Source organism: Dermacentor andersoni, chromosome 2 (assembly GCF_023375885.2).
Source record: "Dermacentor andersoni chromosome 2, qqDerAnde1_hic_scaffold, whole genome shotgun sequence".
Classification (NCBI taxonomy): domain Eukaryota; kingdom Metazoa; phylum Arthropoda; class Arachnida; order Ixodida; family Ixodidae; genus Dermacentor; species Dermacentor andersoni.
Genome location: NC_092815.1, coordinates 81,362,024 through 81,384,112, shown reverse-complemented (window position 1 = coordinate 81,384,112; position 22,089 = coordinate 81,362,024). Strand labels below are relative to the sequence as shown.

Sequence of the window (22,089 nt, the reverse complement as noted above, 5' to 3'; positions counted from 1 at the left end):
GGCTCAATGTCTATGGCATTCCATTGATGAGCGCTTTATTGGGGGTTTGATTCCTGGTTGCCATGACCTCATTTTGATGCAAACAGAACAAAATATTGTGAGCTTATGTTTATGTGCAAATTAAAGAACTGAATAAGAATGGAGTACTGGGCTGGCATAACGTAAAACTATCCCTGTCTGTATTTATTTGAAGTCTGCCATTAACACTCTGCAGCTTGGCTCATACGTGCGGGCGCCACGCCCAGACGGGCTGGGCCCAAGCCATCTTGACCTACCGTAGAGAGCTAGTGGAATAAAAGCATTCGGAGAGTTTTGTGTTATCTTTTTCCTGGGCGAGTTGAAACAAATTCACAATCTACAGTGCAAAAAGACTGAGATACGGAAAAAGTAGGAACACAGGGCTTGTGCCCTTCCCCCCCCCTCGAAATTTCAGTGTACAAGGATGCCACTTGCTCAACTCCCCTCCACTCTAATCCCCCCCCCCCCCACCAATATCCGATCGTGTGCGTGCTCCCTCCACCCTAAAAGATTTCTGGACACGTCGCTGGTCAAGTGCCATGCAAAAAGTGAACTCGTGCGCACATCTTCATGGTAAAAAAAAATGTTGAGGACAAGCTCTGCTCCTTGTATGGTGTGTTGTAAAATAGAAATAGTTTCAGGGAGTTAGAATTTGACCCTCATGTATTTTTGCCTGTTTGTGAACAAACAGCAGCAGATTACTAGGGGGCCAATGCTAAAATTTCAAGGAAAATGGTATGCAGCACTCTTAAAAGCAAAACTAAGGAGCAAAATAATTGACACATAATGCTGCTTGGTGTGTATACAGTAAAATGGTGAGATGTGGGAAGACTACAGACTTGCACTTAGTAAATGTTTGAAGCTTGCCTTTAGTAGTGACAAGGTCTTCCTCCATTGGTTTTATTCTCAGACAAGTGGTGCATTTGTCTTTGGAGCTATGAGCTTCATGGACAAGATGGCCAATGGCATCGCTGTGATCATTATCCAGGATATACACAAATGCAAGTAAGTAGCACTAGCGCCTTATTACTGTTACAGCGGTTAAGAGCTTAAAACTAAATTTGCTCTACCTGTCCTTGCCGTTACACCATCAGTAAAGTTTTTCAAAGGGGGCTTTGTGGTTTTCTTTGACCATTCTTCTCTGTTGTTTTCCTTCTCCTGCTCTCGTCCTTGGCTTCAGCTATTAATTTTAGTCAAGTCAGCTGATCGCTAAACAAAGAGATGATTTAATTTCTGATGGGAATACAGGAACAGTGAAGAAAAATAAAAGAAGCAAGTAATGCCAATCACAGAAAAGCACAACTGAATCGTGGGATGGTCTATTGTCCCACATTTTTAGGCAGTCTGTCACCTAGCGTATGGAAGGCCTCCGCCTCTGACTTTTCAGTTGCATACTTTTTCTATGCACGCCTGTCAAAGGGTTAACAAAACAACAACAGCAGTGAAAAGTGCAGTGGATACAAAAAAAGGAGCATCCTGCAACTGCCCCAGGTTCAGGGACCAATATCATAATGACTGCCCCTATCGTAGGTGACATTCATCATCATCATCATCATTATCATCATCATCATCATTATCATCATGGCTATGCCCACTGCAGGGAAAAGGCCTCTCCCATACTTCAACTACCCCGGTCATGTGCTAATTGGGGCCATGTTGTGGGTCACACACAATTAGAGTATATACAGTAGCTCTAGCAAACAGAAGATGCTTGTGCCCAGACTTGTCCACATTACAGAAAAAAAATAACCAATTACAATGACTTCATTTAAAATGTGATTGATTACTGTTACCAATTACTGCACCTCAAAAGTATTTGAGGGATTACTCAGTAGTAATCGATTACTTCTGTGTTACTTTCCTCCAAACCTATTTTAGCATTTCATGGATTCAGTAAGCAGAGTGAGCTGGCCTGGCCCTTTCAGTTTGTTCTCGCCAGCCCTTCATAAATTGCTTGTCTACACAACAATTGCTCTTAAAGAATTTCTTTGGTCATTGCCCTTTATTTTTATTGTGAAGACATCAGCAGCAACACTGAACATTTTCTTGAGGAGAAAAGAAGAGAGAGAAAGGCAGGGAGGGCTAGCCAGTTTGCTGGATGTGTGCTCTAGGTGGGAGGGTGGTGCTGTAACATATATAGATCTTGTGCACGATATTCTGGTTACTTAACATCTAGGTCCTCTATGAAACACAGCGCTTTGTTGCTGGGACTTGGAAAATACACTCCCGGTTGGGCCAGTGAAAAGCTGTAAATATAGTCCATATGTGATTTACTGACATTACCAGTGGCCTTCACTATCGAGACATACCAGCACCTGTTCAATTTATCGGCAAACATCTGGTGGAGCATTAAGATAAGGAAACAAATACTGAGCCCCTAGGTTTGTCTGTCTGAACATGCGCATGCGCGAAGTTGCTGTGTGGCACGATCTAGGGCATTCTACTGTAGTTTTTTCCAAGTTAAGGTTCCGGTAGCTGCATTGCTTGTTACAGCTTGTCTCAGGAATAAAGTAACTGATTGCACGTAATTGGTTATTGGAAACTTAAGTGAATTACTGGGAGGGATACCGAGTAAACAAAGCAATCGATAAGTTACAAAATGACAAAAATATGTAATTGATGTTACTAGTAATTAATTACATGTAATTAGTTTCGTACAAGTCTGCTTGAGCCCCTCTGTGTTGGGACTCAACACTTAAGGAGGACATAAATCTGCCCTGTGATTGTTGAAACAAGAGGTGTGTTAATGTAAATTGTCACTTGGGCCTTGAGTACCCAGGTGTTCTAAGTAGGGATGTCACCTGGCACAGGCATGCGCATACAAGAAGAAACACTAAAACACTTTGAGGACCATACACTATTGTTGTATTGTCGCCATCACTGTACCATCTTCTCATGCTCACCACCACTTCACCCACAGCCCCACCATAATCATAGTTATCAATTTATGTCTACTGAAGGACGAAGACCTTTCCCAGTGATCTACAGCTACTCCTGTTCTTCTGTCAGTCAACTTTATCCTGTGCCTGTAAATTTTCTTATTTCATCACGCCATCTTTTACTGCATTTCCCTTCCCTCACACCCATTCTGTCATATATAATAGACCACCACTTATCTTCTTTATGCCATTATATGGCCTGCCCAACTCCATTTCTTCTTCTTAATCACAGCTATAATGTCCTAGTTGAATAGAACCACAACTAGAATAGAGCATCTATGTTCTCTCTAACCTACAACATTGTCGTCCTACCTGGTATCATTATGCTGATCATTTTTGATGGGAAAGCGTCAAATGGCCCATTGCACAATAAAGCCGGCTGCAAACAGGTCACGTCATGGGTGCTGGCTCACGCTTGTTGGCTTGGGCCTCGATGGAGCGTAGTGGGCGAAAGGGAACACCTGCTGCCGCGGTATTGCGCAATGGGAGAGGGCATTGCCATGACACAGTGTCACCCTCACTCTCGGAAGCCTGTGTTATCCGTGCATTCCTTGTCCACACAAGCTCTTGCCTGCATTCTAACTGTGCCTTGGTAAGGCCAAATGAAAATGTGCCAAGTGTCTCAATACGCTCACTGGCCCACTAGGACTTCAAAACAAGGACCGCTCAGTGGCGTTCAATTGGGCATTAATGCTTTTGCATTCACAACTCACAAGAAGGTGCTTAGGTGTCCTCAGATCTCTTTTTTTTTTCGCAGATCATTGTGTGCTCCTTAGAATCTTCTCAGGCTTGTTTGTTAACCTCCAACTTTCTGCCTCAAATGTTACTGCTGGTAGAATGCGTGTACACTTCTTTTTTACACCTTGGTTTACGCTTAAATAACCAGGTTCTGTTCCCATGTTTTCTTTTCTTCTAGTTCATGCATTGGTGTGCGAGACAACTACTACCAGAATGTAATGGTGTACATCTGCGGTGGAGCTGCCGTGGGTGGAATCCTCTTTGCTCTTTCGCTATTCGTAGTCAACCATGACAGCTCAATAAACACCAGCAATGGTGGTGAAGGTGGTGGGGGTAAGTACAGTTGCCATTCCATTAAAATAGCTATGGCTCAGTCATTTAATATATCTGGCTAGCTGAGGCAGCTTTGAGGCTTAAGAAGAAGCTTTAGCTTGAGGTCAACTGCCTACTTCCCTATTCAAATACATGTAAAACACAGAAATGCTTTTATGAGACAACCGCTGAACCAATTTGGACGAAATGTGTTGCACTTAAGAGAGAAAGATAAACTCTCGAAAGCGTAATTTTGATTTAGGGTCTCACATTTTTTTTTTACAAGAATTGCTGTAAATCAGTAAGTAAATAAAAAAAAAAAGAATAGAAGCACGAAGTAACTCTGCAGGAAAAGCAGATGTCGCGGTTCTGTAAACTGTAATCTTAATAGTTGTTATGTAATTGTAACCTGTTAGAGGATCTCGATAGGACAAATTCAATATATAATTCTTTAGCAAACAGCGCGAATGACGGGACACAGAAAAGAGGCACACGACACAGGCGCTGACTTCCAACACGTATGTTTATTGCGCGAGCACAGAGTATACAGGCAGAGAAAGTAATAGTAGAAACGTAAATGGTGTGAACATAAAAACATAAGATGGCATTTTAAGACATAGATAAAAACATAAAAACATAAAGGTGTTTTCACACCATTTATGTTTTTACCATTACTTCTCTGCCTATATATCCTGCGGTCACTCAATAAACATACTTGTTGGAAGTCAGCACCTGTGTTGTGTGCCTCTTTTCTGTGTCCCATTACACGCACTGTTTGCTTAAGAATGTGCTTGTACCAACAAGCCCAGCTAGCCACTATTCTGAAGTCCATCAATACACAAATTTACAACTCGCATGAAATTGTGGTAGTGTTTATGACGGTCTCGCAAAAGTCTGTCGTTTGTTTACCAGTTTGCAGAATTGTGATATTGTGTTTCATTGTTGAGTTGCAGAGTTGTAAACTAGATAGACAGCCTTCTTTTAAATTTTGCAATTTGAAAAAGATTTTCTCATAAATATTTGTGCCCTAAATAAAAAATCTGCTTCCCACAGTCACTAGATTATAATTTTTTTTTATAATACCCGCAGCGCGCTGAGTCGCGTACCTCAGGACCTTATTAAAGTTCTGCATCCATCCATCCATATAGTGCTACAAGCCTTATCAAGTTCAGTTCAGTGGTTGCCGAGAAATATGATTTCTTCATTCCTATTCATTTAGATAGGAGCTCCCGAACTAAATCTTTCTCCTAAGTACTCCCAGTCAAATGAAAATGGACAATATATAAGAATGCAGCATGATTCTATGTTCAGTATTTTAGAAGCAGTATCTTTAGAATAAAAGTTAGCTCAAATGAGCACCAATGGACAACTGCGTAATGCAATAGGGCCCAAAAGTGATTTCGATAGAAGTGAATCCTCGCGTCTTTGTTGTAAACTATGTGACTATACTAGAGGGTACTGGAAGGACAGGCTATACTACATACAGGTACTCTTTAAAGCTAGTTTGGGGCCGGTATAACATAAAACTGTTCCAATTTGTTTTTATTCCATATCCACCATTAGCCCTCCAGATAGGTCAGAATGGTTTGGGTCCAGCCTATATGGGCAGGTGCCATGTTCAAATGGACCTTTTAGACCTAGCCATTTGGATCTGTCACGGAGGGCTAACGGCCGACTTGTAATAAAAACATATTGGAGCAGTTTTATGTTATTCCGGATTTGGTCACCCAAGCAGAACCTTGGTTTGGACGTGCTGTTACTCCTGCAAAAGGAGTCACTGATACTCCTTTTGCCAATACTCCCTTCAGTTGATAATATACACTCTTAAGAAAAGTTTGCACCCTTTGAGGCTTACCTTGTCTCCAAACAATATTGGCATCTGTCTTGCGTGCCTTTCCTTACTTTAATGCTGTGCGCTCAGTACTTCCAGGTCATTTTCCAGGTCATTTTCCAGGTCATTTTTTTAACAGGAAAGCAGTGAGTGCACAGTTTTCAAGAAAGGAAACTCAAGCTAGGCAGTTTGTGGACGACATATGCAATGAAAGGGTGTAAATATTTTTTTTTTAGACTGTAGCGCTTACCATGGTTGCAAGTGTGGCACTAATGTGAAAAAGTGTGAGGACTGAAGGTCTCTGTTTCTTTTTCTATTTCGGATGCATCCAGGATTGACCCAGTCAGTGCTTTACAAAAGTGCAGTGTTATGAATTGCAGACAAACAGCACAAATTAGCTAGCTCACACAAAGCTGTCAGGTGGCTTTGAGTTTAATGGTCACGTTAATACTATTATGGTGCACTAAAATGCCCTGTTGTGCAACTGACCCCCGTGTTCTCTTTTTTCACTTTCCAGTGTCAACGAACACTCGGCCGGGTGACGTCATTGACGTTCGGTCTTCTAGTCCAGCGGAGTATGAAGAGAGCATTGGCAACTTCTTGCCCACATCGCCACTTTTAGGATCAAATTCAAGTGCATAGGTCCAGTGAGTGTGTGACTTACGCCGTGCACATGTGACGTTTGCTCATCCAAGGAGGCACGTGTGTGCGTGTGGAGCATTCCTACAAGCGCATTCCTAGAGACACTTTACTCATTGTCTTCCGTCACTGCGCTTCAAGGACATCTGTTGTGCGCAAAGGGTTGTAAACCCAAGATAGAATATGATAGAGCCAAGAAATGGGGTTTTAACAGGGTTACTGAAAAAAAAGCATGAAGCTGCTTGTATTGCCACTTCATTTCTCTCCTTTCTTTATTTTTCCAGGCTGGTTTCAATTCATGACAACACATGTTCAACCAGTTGGGTTTTCAAAGGGTTGCAGTTGTGTTTCGGTACAACTGCACACATTATGCATGTCACTTTATTCTATGTATAAATTTCTTATGTTTCTCTGCATTCATGAAGAAAAAAGTTACTCTATTTTTATTTTTGCTGCAGTACATTTGTTAATTTTTTTTGCTTTTCTTACCCCTCTATTTCACTTCTTAAAAATCTGTTGTCATGGAGGACTTCGGCATCTTTAATGCCTTCATTTATTACGTTTGATAGGCTTATTAACTTCAATGCCTACGTTCAAAGCAGCAAGCATACCTCGGTGTCTGTGCAATTTCTTTAGGTAGAGTTACATAGTAATATAAGTGTTTAATGAACCTTCATTGTTTTTTTATTGCAAGAAACAAAAATAGCAGTGAGCTTTATCTGTTGCCGTTACTTTAGCTTTTGTGTGTACTGTCACCCGCCTATTTGTTCGCGAAAATGAAACTAAATACATGTTTTGCTGATGTTAAAATGGGTTCTTCTTGTGATGGTCATCATCAACATGACTTCTGCTTCAGGTCATATTTTCATCGTTCAGTCTATATAATTTTCTCTCACCAACTGTTGCCAAGCAAAAGAAAAAAAGAAAAAGGAAAAGCACAAATGCTTCTTCCCACTGTAAATTTTTTTCTTGTATTCTGCTAAAGTAATATTTGGAACCTGCTTGAATACTTAAAGTATTCTCCTCAGTCCACTAAAAGTCTGCCAATAGTATTGGATGGCTATTTTACATAGTGACAGCGTCAACTGATGACAATGCTGCAAATCTTAAAAGTCATGTAACACATAAATTTCTATTACATGATACTTTTTTACATTGGCAGAGAGGCACTTATTTATTGCCTTTTCAAAAATGCACATTTTATGAAGAGAAATATGCCGTAAGGGTTGCGTGAACAAACACTTAGTCATAATGTCTATGTTGTCAGAAATGCCTGCTGCAAATTAGTGCTTTCAGCTATGGGTGTGTGAATACTCGAATATCACCGAATTGAATTGAATAGTGAATGTTCGAATAATTTGGTTTGTGACTAGACTGTCAACTATTTGATTTTTCGATATATTCTATTTGGGTACTCATGTCGTGCCATATGTCATTTGTGTCACGGTGCCCCTCATGCTCGGTGCCGCCCAAGCGAGAGTTTTTTTTGGGAGCAAAAATTTGGAGGACGCTTAAGCTTCACCTTTAAGAGTGGAACGCGATAGCATTAAAAGATCCCTGACTGCTTTTCATGCTTCCCAGCAGCGTATGTGACTGTAATATTTACCGGGAAACGCTCGTGGCGAACGCTATGCACAAAGGTGGGCTTTCTGCCAGAAACGCGGCTTCTTGCATGGGCCGTGATGCGGCGGAGACGAGTGCCATCTGGAAGTGTTCCAAGGAAGCGGGTGCGCTGCTCTGTGGACTCCGAGATATGTACGTGCTGGTGTGCACAAATAGTGAATGCCGTCTCTGGTTTATGCGTTGTAGAATCGCTAGAAAAGGGGTTTGTTTGAGTTTTTGCAGAACAGAATTATGTTTTCTCGTATATTCAAATTACAATCCGAGAGCTATCATGTCTGTAGGCTGTGTGTAAGTCGTAGTTTACGATTTTTCCACGTATTTCAGCTTGAGAAATTAATTTAGTTCAGTCAATTCCTTGCATCATATGGAAGGCCTCGGTGTATGGGGTTCAAAAATCTTTTTGCTGAAACAGCGTTAGAAGCTGGATACCGATGCGGGATGCCAACGCCGGATTGCCAAACGCGCCATAGATGGGCCGTCCCGGCTAAGACTGTAGCGTAGCTTGTCACTGCGAGCACTCCCCTATGTTGGCACATCACACAGCGCCCGAACGCTGCGATTCACAGAACAGCGTTGCGTCGGCCGGGTCCACCTCTGTCTAAGCGGACGATGCTTGCTCTTCACCGACGGTGCCAGCTACGCGCTTGATTGTGTTCAACAGAAATTCTATTAACATGATAGCATTAAGGAGCCCTTGTCACAGAAAATCCGGCGTCCCGCATCTGGTGTTGGACGTTGTCTCAGGCAAAAAGAATTTCGGATCAAATTCTAAACCACACATACCCAACCACTTCTCTACCAGCAAAGTTGCTCATACCTTGTCTTTCATCCTTTACATCCTTGGAATTTTGAGAATGGCAGCCCACAAACAAGTGTTCTGGAAAAAAACATCGACAGCGCATGTCCTTATGTTAGCTCTTCTCAGACTGAAATATTAAAAGCGTGAAACAATAACAGGAGATTGACCCACGCAAAAGGCCGTGTTTCTACCAGAAAGCTCGCCTTCATGCATAGTGTTTGCAGCCAGCGTTTCCCGGTAAACGTTATGGTTACATAAGCTGCAGTTGCCGGGAAGCAAGAAAAGCAGTAAGGGTCTTTGAACGCTATCACATTCCACTTGTAAAGGCAAAGCTTAAGCGTCCTCCGAATTTTTGATAAAGCATTTTTTCCCCAGACCTTCATATACTAGAACTTCGCTGTAAACAGTGCTGGCAGACTGATTTGGTGTCCCCTTTAGTAAAAGTAGACCATACTGGATATCTTGATTTCTATGTACCGAAGTTACTGATCGCTTGCTACATTCCTGTTAGGAACTGCTAGGAGATTACCTTACCGAGCGTGTGCAACACTGTCTTTTCTTGCCCAAAATTTGAAAGTATTAAATGTTTGTGAAAAATTTTCTGTTATTTGATCCACTGTTTGGATTTTTTTCTTGATTCAGTTTGATTTGAAATCTGCCGTTCGGTATTTGCACGCCCCTGCTTCCGCCTTTTTTGCAAAGATTACACATTCAAATTCCGCGAAATATTTTTCTGAATCTGCTAATAAGATGTCGAGGTGTAAATGTGGTAAAAGTCTATTGTCCAGTTGAAGCACATATTTCCTACTAAAACCAGACTGAATATTTTAGGCACAGCAGAAAATATGCCAAAAAGGCAATGATGGTGGCTGCCACATGGCTGTCAGCCTCTAGTTTATGTAATACACAAATGCAGTCTGTTGGCAGTTGTGCTTATTGACTCGCAAAATCATATTTGAAGACACCACCAGCACTTCATCTTACATCTACATATTGGCAGAAATGGGCCCTTCTCATGGCAATCCATCTTTTTTATCATCATGGCCAGACGCGCTGCTTAAGGCATAACAAAGGACAGGTTAGAGGCTTTTTTTCTACAGGAGGTTTTTTTCTTCTCTATTTCACCTGATAAAACATGCATCAAGCAATGTTCGGCACTCAAGCAACGTGCGGGTGACCTCCTGTCAAGACATAATCTAGATAGGATTGTCTCTAACGTCAAGAAAGCAAAATCGCTCATCTTAGAACTGTTTTTCTCGGCGAAGACTCGTAAGCGAGAGACTCCTTTTCGTGCTATAGTGTCAGAGAAAGGGACATGGCAGGTTTGTGTGGCTAGTTACCTACAGAACTGCTTAGCTTCACTAGTTTTTTCTGACCCTTTTTGCTGGCGTAACTCTCGGGCACTACTTCAGTTTTTGACAGCCGAAAATCCTGGTGATTGTACAGCTTTTAGTATGGATATCGAAGACCTGTATTACTCCTTGCAGCATGACAGGTTGTTAAATTCTGTAAATGAGTGCATTAAAGAACAAGTACAAGAGTCGGCATTTATAGACAGATGCGGTGTTTCCACGGGTGCTTTTCTTGAAATTCTTTCAATGCACTTAAAGTCTGCATTGGTTCGGTGGAGAGGTGGTGCATTTCTGCAGAAATCAGGAATTTGTATTGGTTCAAATATTGCCCCTGTTCTTAGCTATATTGACAGCTGCTTAGAGAAGGCCTAGGCAATTGTGTTGTTAAGGTTTTTCGTTACACTGATGATTACGTGATTTTCTGCAATAGGGACAAATTTGATTGCGTTGCTATCTCAGTAAGTGAAAAATTTAAACTTAATGGAGGAGGATTAAAGTTTACGGAGGAACTGCCTCAGAGACACATGATACAGTTTCTAGACATTTCCTTGGTCTTAGAACAAAATCACGTGTGTTAGCAGTACTCCCCTAGATCTTCGAAGCCATTGGTAAACTTTCAATCCAAGCATTCCAAAGTAGTGAAAAACGGAATTGCCATGTCGTGCCTTAAGTCTTCTCTCACCAGATCCTGCATGCACAAAATGAGCGCCGGTTTTAATGCGCAGGTCCGGCGCCTATTAGAAGCAGGTTATCCTTGTGTAGCAGTGGCCACTGTGGCTGAACGCCTAAAGAAGTTTATTTCGAGGGGAACCGGTGTGATTACAGAAAGCAGTAATAGCAAGAAGAGAGTAGTGGCTATTCCCTACAATCATTCAGTATTGCACAGGCTCTAAAAAGTTGCAAGTAGATATGGTGTTAATGTTGTTTTCACTGCTCCCAATAAGCTAGGTAAGATATGCGCTGCCTTGTAGAGGAAAAAGGAGCAGGTGAAAGGCAAAAAACAACAGATATTTGTCCAGTGAAGCACATCAAGAACAACAATTTTACTGACTGTTGTATGAGTGTGGTATATAATGTTCCCTTTAGCTGTAGCCATTTCTACGTAGGGCAAACGGGATGGTGTATCAATCAGAGGCTAATGGAACATTAAGGGTCGTTAACTGGTGGATCGCTTTCTAATCTTTAATTACATTGCCAAGACTGTCAAGACTGTAACTGCACACATGAATTAGATGAACGCACGATATTGTACAGGCATAGGAATGAAGATAGGCATATTATGGTTGAGGCATGGCATATCAATAAAGGTGGAAGTGCGTGCTCGAGTCAGCCTTCGATTACCTTACATAGGAAGAGATCAATTGCTTTAACAGTTATCTCTCACATAAACCGGCATGTGTACCCAATTGACACGTGGTGCTACCATTCCAGAGCATGCGCAGATGAGTTTTGTGTCTTCTTTCTTTTTTCTCCTCAGTGCTCCCTTCAGTTGATAGTCAGCATTCATGTTGTCCACTTCTCTTGTGTCCATGTCTGCACGCCTTACCCCTTTTTTGCATTATGAATCCTTACCAACTAGCTCAGCTTTCTGTCGTTCTTAAAAAAACATGCATACAGTACACTTGGCAAGTAATATTGTGGGCTCTGGTATTCAGGATTCTTTTTTAGTCCGAATTCATCCTTCGCAAGCTTGATTTTAAACTAAACGTAATCTCTTAGCAATGTGAACGTTAGCCTTGTCTGCACAACTGCAAGCCATGACATGCTTTTTCATGTCACGTCCTGAAGTGCCTGCGAGAACTGTGCAATATGTGCTTGGTTTATGTGTGGCAAACTCATGAAACAGGTCTTTATTTACCATACTACCTGCCTTTCTTTTTTGATTAATGATGTCTAAGTTATCCAGACATTCAATCCATATTTTAGCTCTCTATTTATGGAATTAGTGTGCTAGATATGAAACTAGTTCTTTTACCGACAGCAAATGAGATTATTGAGCCTCTTACTGCATAATGATCCAGAAAATGACAAGTACGAAGGTTGTTTTATAATTTTCCAGGCATTATGTGTTGCATGCTTTTTTATCCTGAGTTGTGTTGGTGGTCCTCATTTTCCTGTTACATTGTCCCATATTTTTTATTTTTTTTTTCTAAAAGGGGCCTTTGATTCTATTTGCTGGCTTATTTTCTCTTTAGGCACACCATTGTTTAGGGTGCGAAGTATCTTTACTGTTTCTAGCTGAGTATGTGATAATCTCTGTATATTTATAAAGTGTACTTATATGAATAGTATATATGTTGATATGTATATGTACATATATATACATATTATTTACCCAAAAATGTGATTAATAAATGTAAGTGCTGCTCATGGTTTCTGTTACTTGTTTTGCCATCTCACTTTAGCCAACCAAGGGAACAAGCTGGCTTCAGGAAGGGATACGCTACAATGGATCATATCCATGTCATTAATCAGGTAATCGAGAAATCCGCAGAGTACAATCAGCCTCTCTATATGGCTTTCATAGATTACGAAATATCATAAGAAGCCAACGAACACTGACACCAAGGACAACATAGGGGAAATTACTTGTGCATAATAAATGGAATAAAGAAAAGATAAATTAATGGAAATGAAAGTGGATGAAAAAACTTGCCGCAGGTGGGGAATGATCCCACGACCTTCGCATTTCGCGTGCGATGCTCTACCAATTGAGCTACCGCAGCGCCGTTTCCTCATCAACTTTCTTGGGTGTTTATGTTTCCTAGTAGAACCCTGGGAGTGTTAGCCAGCACCACCACTCACAGACCTTGGCGGCGGACGTGGAACATCCTTTCTGCCGCAGGCGTCACGAGAACGTGATCTTTTTAGGTGAAGGCAACCGGTCAATAAGCCCACACATTCTACCTGAAGGCATCAGTGTTGCCGGATTCGAGACCCTTGTTGTGTAATAAACGAGAGCGAAGGCTGTAGGATTGTTCCCCACCTGCGGCAAGTTGTTTTTTTCATCCACTTTCATATCCCTTAATTTATCGTTTCTTTATTTCATTTATTAAGCACAAATAATTTCCCCTACATTGTCCTCGGTGTCAGTGTTTGTTGGCTTCTTATGATATGACTAATAAAAATTGGGCCCCTCGGTTAACTCCCTTTCTTCTCATAGATTACGAAAACGCATTTGATTCAGTAGAAATACCAGCAGTCATAGAGGCATTACGTAGTCAAGTAGTGCAGACCGCTTACGTAAATATTTTCAAAAATATCTACAGAGATTCCACAGCTACTTTAATGCTCTGCACAAGAACAGTAGGAAGATAGCTATAAAGAAAGGGGTCAGACAAGGAGACGCAATCTCTCCAATGCTATTCACTGCGTGCTTGGAAGAAGTATTCAATCTATTAAACTGGGAAGGCTTAGGAGTAAGGATCCATCGCGAATATCTCGGCAACCTGTGGTTTGCCGATGACATTGTTCTAATCAGCAATACTGCAGACGAGTTACAACAAATGGTTCAGGACCTTAACAGAGAGAGTGCAAGAATGGAGTGGAAGATTAATACGCAGAAGACAAAAATAATGAATAGTCGGGCAAGGGAAAAAGAGTTCGGGATCGCCAGTCAGCCTCTAGAGTCTGTGAAGGAGTACGTTTACCTAGGTCAATTAATCACAGGGAGCCCCGATCATGAGAAGGAAATTCATAGATGAATAAAAATGGGTGGAATCGCATACGGCAGACATTGTCAGCTTCTGACTGGAAGCTTACCATTATCATTGAAAAGGAAGGTGTACAATCGGTGCATTTTACCGATGCTGACTTATGGGTCAGAGACTTGGAGACTGACAAAGAAGCTTGAGAACAAGTTAAGGACCACGCAAAGAGTGATGGAATGAAGAATGCTAGGCATAGCATTGAGACAGAAAGAGAGCAGTTTGGATCAGAGAGCAAATGGGTATAGCCTATATTCTAATCGACATCAAGAGGAAAAATAGAGCTGGGCAGGTCATGTGATGCGCAGGTTAGATAACCGCTGGACCATTAGGGTTACAGAATGGGTACCAAGAGAAGGGAAGCGCGATCGAGGATGGCAGAAGACTAGATAGGCGATGAAATTGGGAAATTTGTGGGTGCTAGTTGGAATCGGCTGGGGCAGGGCAAGAGCAATTGGAGATCGCAGGGAGAGGCCTTCGTCCTGCAGTGGACGTGAAATGGGCAGATGATGATGATGATGATGATGATGCACTGAACTCTGATGTGACCACCAAATTATTGCTTTGGAAGACCTGCAGTTTTTCGGACTCGCAGGAACTATGTGATAGTGGCTCATCCGCATGTAACGTGCATTTAGATGTAAGGGCGCATTAGCATCACAAGCTTTGTGTTATCCAAGTGCATTTTTTATTAAAACAATTCCTGCGTATACATGGGGTGTCACCTTGAGGCCATACGTGTGCTTGTAGATTTCTAGGCTTTGCAATGTTGCATTTTGTCCTGCTTATTCAGTGATGCTCAGCATTGTTAAGGCCCCACATCTCTCTTCTAGATCTACACTATATTGATTAAATGACACGGCAGCCATACCAAAAACTCCAGTTCAAGTTGTGACACTGTTCAGTCCCTCAGTACTTGACCTCACCAACCTGGTGGTCTCAGTTTCGTGGCATACTAGTTCAGAGCTCATAAATTGGAATTGGGTACTTAAGGAGCGAATGCCTGATTCTGATGTCATTTTTAGTTGTCCAATAATAAGGCGCCGTTTTTCCCGCAAGACGAAACATCGCCTCCCGCAAGCCTTCTCGCGAGCGTAGTGTTGGAGGTCGCGTAAACAAGTTTCGGAGACGCGTGCGTTGAAGCCAGAGGCAGCAGGACGCGTCGCTACCCTTCATTTCCATTCTTCACTCCAGCATTTTTACAGCGAGCATTCGCAGTCATCGAATGAGATATCTGCTCATGTATGCTTGTGCGTGTGTGACATCATGCTTGGTAATTTAATTAGCGAATGCTTACTGCACTTTATACGGCCGATAAAACTACGAGTCTTCATATGTGTAGTTATGTAATACATTGTTATCGCTATACAAGCTTCGCCTTTCAGACGAAACTGCAACTTTAAACAATAATAAAAAAATATTTGTGTAAGCTTCTCATCGGTCGTTCAGTTCTGAGCGGCATTACGTGTATCAGTTGATGTAAATGAGCCTTTTCCTTCCTTTTTACCTAACGGGCACTGCTCAAAGTTCGTATTTCATTTCGGGAATGGGGCTCACTTCGCCCTCTCATATTTCTTGTATAAAAACCCTGGTTTGATTTGCCCTATTGAGAAAACAAGGGGGAGAGGGAGAGGGGAGCTGCCTCCTGTGCTACAAAAGCTTCCGGGGCACGTGTAAATGCAATGCATGCAAATGCAGTGGCAGCTGAAAGCTTTCAAATTGTGGCTTGTCATCGTGGTGCTGTCATGCACTCTAATACTTCGTGGGCAAGAGACTACCATGGAACAGAACAAGCGCACAGGCAGACATAAACAGAAGTCGCCATATGAACGTGAGCACTCTCTGTCACAACGCTGGTGTGATGACCGCAAACAGAGGGGAGCGAACGCTTCGTGCAGCCTCGATTCAACGCGTATCCTAAACTTGAGATTACACGCCCTTCAGCACTAGGCGCGCCGGATGACAGCACACATGAATCCAGCAGCCATCTCGGCTCATCCAACCTTTGTAACCGCCCCAGATTACCTTCAAGACAGGGCGCTGGTGGTGTACGCGCTCAACTGCGCGGACCGCCATGCGCAGCCACGCTCCGGGTGGGCGGAGGGTAGCAAGGAGAGGAGGCGTCATGCCAGTAGCGCTGTGCGAGTGGGCGCGGGGGAGAGCGCGCACATGCGCGTTGGGGGGCTCGCACATCGGCGACAAACCTTGTAGCCATATGGCTGTGACTGCATCCCACGCTCGCGGCCACGGCAGCGTCCGTTTCTCAGAACAGTTCAGGCAACAGCAACAGAGGCAGTCATAGATAGGCTTTCGCTTATCGCAGTTTACGTTAGCAAAGTGCCCATAGATTTTTCATATGACCACCAACGCTGGGCACTGTTACGATCGGCCTGCAGGAGTACCGACCTGCAAAATTTTCCCGACTCACTTTGTAAAGACAGCAATGCGCGTCCTCAAGAGCCCAACAGCACCGGCATGTCCAGCCACGTTCGGCTGAACGAGTATTGTTAGTCGATTCGCTGTCGCCTTCACGGTTTGGTTGGAGCAAGAGAACTCCTGGAAAAGGATGTTTTACGGTGCTTTCTCACGGGCCCCAGAAGTCGTCACAGTCAATGGACAGACATGGCGGCTACTGACTGCGGTGTCAGCTCTGGGATCAAGAGGCGCCTGCTTGAGACAAGACCCCTGTCTACGAGAATCCTCTCACCTCGGTGTGTTCAGTGAAACCAAAGTGCGGGAGTGAGTGTGTGAACCCTCCCTCTCAAAGGCGAGTTGACTACCATGACTTTGGACGCTCCCATTGGTCGAAGGTTGAGCGGCAGTTTTCCCTCACCTAGGGATCTAGGGAAGGAAGGAAGGAAGGAAAACTTTATGTGGTCCTGCAAGTAGTGATAATTAATCACTAAGCGGGCGGACAGAGTGTTTTTAAGCAGCCGTTGTAGGCTGTTCGGTGTGCATTTTCTTTCAGTCATGCTAGACTGATGAACTGTAACGTTCTCCACCCTTCATGTAGATATTGTAAATAAATCCCATATTCCTCGTTCTCGATAAGAACAAGTCCCTCCCTTCAACAACGTCCTCAGCGTGGATGAGTCGGACGACGGCATGGGCCAGCTACCATTTATTTCATGCCCGACGCCAACTCTTACAGCACGCATGAAGCCACCATCCGTCTCGGTTCACCACCGCAAGCGTTTCAGCGCACCTACAACATACGACACGTGGGCACGTTATGACCTTATCGCGTTCGGGCTTAATACGGAACATCACGGTGACGGCAAAAAAAAAAAAAGTCGCCTTGGGTGTCCCTACAATTACTGTCGCAATGGCAGAGAAAGAGCATCGGGGGAAAAAGTTATCAGGTAGGCTGCATCGGGGGAGCAGATGCAGTTGGGTACGTGATGTATCGTGCGTACTGCTGAGGGCGTATGAGCGTTATGGTACATAAACGACGTAACTACACAAGAGTGTAATTTATTCATGCATTACAAATCTTACATGCTTGATTTAATATCGAGCTCGCTCTTATATGTAGTGGGCCCGCCGTGGTCGAAGATGGCGGGCATGAATTGGCATCTGTCTTGCTATCCGAGTCTCTTACGCCGTTTCTGGACCCTATATGTCGATTTTGGGGGCCGCCGTGGCCGAGAAAGTGTAAAGTTTCTACAACAAATTGGCACCCTTGTAAGCCTAGCTTATAATTCTCGTTGGGCACAGGTTTGATTTTGATAGATTACATACCTAGTATGACAGAGTGAGCTCTCTCAAATGCAACCACTCCTGCTCGGATTGGCATAATGTACAGTTACGTACTACTGTTTGTTCCATGGATGGGTAGATGGATGCACCAAGCTCCTGTTCTATTTTGCCTAATGCCCTACCTATCTTTAACACACAAAAATAATTCCCAGCGTCAAACTTTCTTAGCCACTATTGGGAACTAACTTTGTCTTTGTACACCTCCGTCTGTGGTCTCTCTGCTTTTCTGCCACCAAAACTCCGATCGCCTTTTATCTCACAAGCTGGTTAAAGCACTGTGGAAGCATTGGATGGAGTACAATCGGTATAATCTCTATTGATAGCATGTTTACATCCCCCCCGCTATCCCCAAACTCAAGGGCTTCAAGGAGGCCAGAGGAGTGTAAGCGGACAGCTGGGTAGATATCTTCATATTCTAATAAAACATGTTCCATCGTCTCCCTAGCTTTACCGCAGCAAGCATATGCTTCTTCCTTGGTGTACCTCGCTTTATAGCTATACGTATTCTCAGGCATCCTCTCGCTTCTAAAAGTAAAAAGCTTTCTTTTAGTTACCATAAATTGTTTCTTTCCTGGTTTCGTTTTTTCCTCTTAGGTAGTTACTCATAGCAGGTTTCTTTGCCATCCCCACCATTCATCAGATTATCTCAGCCTCTGTGACTTTGCATTTGACGTTCTTTGTTGCCATATTGCTTACTATCCGCCTCGTGTGCTGTAGGGAGTCTTCATACACACGCCTCCGTCTGGGCGGAGGCGTGTATGTATGAAGGCTCCCTAGTGGGGATGGATGGATGTTATGAGCGCCCCTTTGGAACGGAGCGGGGGTTTGCGCCACCAAGCTCTTGCTATTATGCTGCCTAATGTCCTACCTAGGTTAAAAAAAGAAACCGCGATGAATTCCCATAGCGAAATTTTCTGACCCCCTATTGTGAACTTTGTTTTTGTGCGTCTCCGTTTTTTGTCGTTTCCCTACTTCCACCAATCTTCCAATCGCCTATTACTAATCTCTATTCCGAACATGTTTACTTTCCCCCTGCTCTCGATGAACCCAAGTGCTTCAAGGAGGCCAGTGGTGCCTAAGTTGACCGCTGGGCAGATCTCTTCATATTCTAATAAAACATACTCCATCGTTTCCCTAGCTTTACCGCAGCAAACACATGCTTCCTCTTCCGTCTTATATCTTGCTTTATAGGTGCGTGTTCTAAGGCATCCTGATCTCGCTTCGAAAGGTAATGAGCTTCCCTTTGAGTTATCATAAATTGTTTCTTTCCTGACTTCGTTTTTTTCCTCTTATGTAGTTGCTCATGGCAGGTTTCTTTTCCATTGCCGCCACCCATGAGATTATTTCAGCCTCTCTGACTTTCCGTTTGACGTTCTTTGTGGCTGTGTTGCTCGCCCTACAGGCCGCATACTTGCTGGTAAGCTTCCTAGTTCTTTTCCTCTACTGTGAATCAATGTTTTTTTCCTGTACAAATACCTCAACACTCTCCCATCCCATTTACTTTCTTCCATATTCCACAGTCGCTCTTTATAATCAATTTTACTGTGAGCTTCCCTCACTTCAAAACTTGTCCAGCCCATATCACCCTGCACAGCTCCATTTGTAGGCTTCCCATGAGCGCCCAATGCGAGGCGTCCGACTGGCCTTTGGTTGCCATCGAGTCCTGATTGCACCCCTGATTTCAAGCAAACAACCGCATTTCGAAAAGTAAGTCCTGGAACCATTACACCTTTCCACATACCCTGGAGCACCTCGTACCTATTGTATCCCCGTAGCGCTCTGTGTTTCATTATGGCTTGATTTCTCTTCCCCTTTACTGTTATTGTAATTTTTCTTGTTTCCATATATCTATTGCTTTCGTTTATCCATATACCAAGGTATTTATATTCTTTTACCCGAGGTATTTTCCTGACCCTGTATGGCCACTGTCTGTTCACTGTTTTCATTGAACACCATAACCCCTGCTTTTCTAACGCTAAATTTCAAACCTAAATTCTCGCCTTCCTGTCCACAGATATTAGCCAGACGTTGCAAATCACTTTGCTTGTATCACTTTGCGCTGACACCCTTGCGCTGGTACTACAGCGCTACCACGAGTCCTTTGCGCTGGTACCTTTGCGCTGGTACATTTGTGCTGGTAAATTTGCGCTGGTACTCCTATAGCGCCACCACGAGGCCTAGCGGAAAAGCTTCCGCTTGTTCTCAAGCAGGCGCTACCATTTCAGTTATTCCGACGCTTCCTCGGCAACGAAAACAACTAGCGCTATCCTTCAACTATGCGTGACAACAACGTCTCTCTCTCACAACGCTCTTGACGGTGTCGCAGCCTTCTTAGAGAGACTGTATGCTTTTGAATTTTTTCGGCTACCGCCACCTACCACGGAGAGCAATGGCACAACAGGCGGTAATCGCTCTGCGTCGTGCGTGGCTTCGATCGATTACCTCGGAGAGTCGGACGTTTTGGCGAAAAGCGAGGTCTACAACCGACAGTCTTGTCCTCCTCGAGTCGTATATACGTGACGCATTTGTACACAGCCAATACTGTCTATCTGTATTCTTTGACCTTGAGAAGGCACATGATGCTGCCTGACGATACGGTATTCTGCAAGACCTGTCGTCGTATGGAATTTGCGGTAGTATGCTGAACACTTTGCAAACTTACTGATCTGAAAGGAAGTTCCGCGTAAGAATTGGCAGTGTATTATCGTGCACTTTTGCCCAAGAAAACGGTCTACTACAAGAATTGCTAAGCTGCACACTTCTCATAATTAAAATGAACTCTCTTTGTTCTGTTATACCACCTGCGGTATCTTATTCTGTCTCTGTGGTCGACATCCAAATCAGCTTCATATCTTGCAACATGTATATATGTGAACGCCAGGTACAGTTAAATGTTAATCGTCTTGTGAAATGGGCAGACGAAAACGGGTTCATATTCAATGCAGAAAAAACTACTTGTGCTCTGTCTTCCAGAAGAAGAGGGGTATGCCCTAACCAATGCATTTCGATGAATGGGAAAAGCCTGGTCATAACGAAAGAACAAAAATGTTTGGGTGTAATCTTTGATGCTATAAGCTAACCTTCATCCAGCATATAAAACAGTTGAAGCTGAGATGTCCTAAAACTATGAACCTTTTACAGATTTTACCTCATTAATCGTGAGGAACAGATAGGCATTGTCTCCTATTTCTGTTTAAAATGTTTTGTTGTCACGCATAGACTATGGATGTATTGTCTACCAGTGTCCTTCAAAGACAACACTTAAGCTACTTGATCCTGTCTACCACTTAGGTGTCTGCCTTCCACTTGGTGCATTTCGCACCAGCCCTGTCCAAAGCCTTTATGCCGAGTTGGTTAAGTGGCCACTGGATTGTCAGCGTACATATCTTGGAGTCACCTATGCAATAAGGACCATGCCCTAAAACAACATCCTTGCAAATCACTTATAAGTGATGTGTCCACAAAACAGTTGTATTTAAACCGGCCTTCGCATGCCCCACCGTTCCCATTAGCAGTAAAATCTGTTGCGAAAAAGTTTGCAATGGCTTTCACAGATCTGCAGTAAAGTGACTACTCTGGACCCATTCCGCCTTGGGTGCAACGTCCAGTCACCTCTGACTTGTCCTTAAAAGAGCTTAAGAAAAATTGTCCAAATTCCATCATTCAGCAAAATTTCTTGGCCCTTGAAGACAATATAGATCTGTGACTTTTTTCATGATGCTTCAAAGTCTGCAACTTCGGTATCATGTGCAGCCTATGGCCCAAACTTCTCCAACTCTAAAACCTTTCATAGCCATAGCATCATCTTTACAGCGGAAGCTTACGGTGTTCTGATCACTGTTGAGCACATAGTACAACACAAGATACAAAAGTCTATAGCTGATACAGATCCCTCAAGCGTTGTCACAGCCCTGTCCTGTGGCAAAGATAGCCGAAATCCTCTTTTAAACAAGCTCCTTAAACACATTCACACATCGTGTAAACTAAACATTGCTATCGTTGCATGCTGGGTGTCAGGCCACTCAGGCATCGCAAGCAATGAAACGGCGGGAAAAAAAAATGCTGGAGAAGCGGCTCATCGGGATACAATTGATGTAGGCTGGATACCTGGCATAGACATGAAACCTGTTGTGCGTAAGGTGCTCCGCAATCGCTGGCAAGCTCAATGGAACAAGGTGGTTGAAAATAAGCTGCATATGCTTAAACCGCAATTAACAAAATCCCTCCCAGTGAAGCTTGATAGGCTCACCGATGTCACCCTGGCACGGCTCACAATAAGACACACTTACGGCACACATAAATACCTTTTGCCTGCAACTGATCCACCGATATTTGCACACTGTGGAGAGAGCCTAACCATTATGCATGTCCT

General features: G+C 43.3%; 1 protein-coding gene across 2 annotated transcripts in view; it reads left to right on the top strand.

Annotated features, from left to right (window-relative positions):
- The window catches only part of LOC126541759 (major facilitator superfamily domain-containing protein 12-like), a 61,139-nt gene extending 48,518 nt beyond the window's left edge, over positions 1–12,621 (top strand). For both annotated transcript variants that reach the window (XM_055076899.2, XM_055076900.1), the window contains 3 exons: positions 929–1,023; positions 3,874–4,028; positions 6,356–12,621. In XM_055076899.2, the coding sequence (XP_054932874.1) occupies positions 929–1,023; positions 3,874–4,028; positions 6,356–6,480 (375 nt within the window). In that variant the 3' untranslated portion in view covers positions 6,481–12,621. The remainder of the gene's footprint in view (positions 1–928; positions 1,024–3,873; positions 4,029–6,355) is intronic.
- Positions 12,622–22,089: the final 9,468 nt, after the last annotated feature.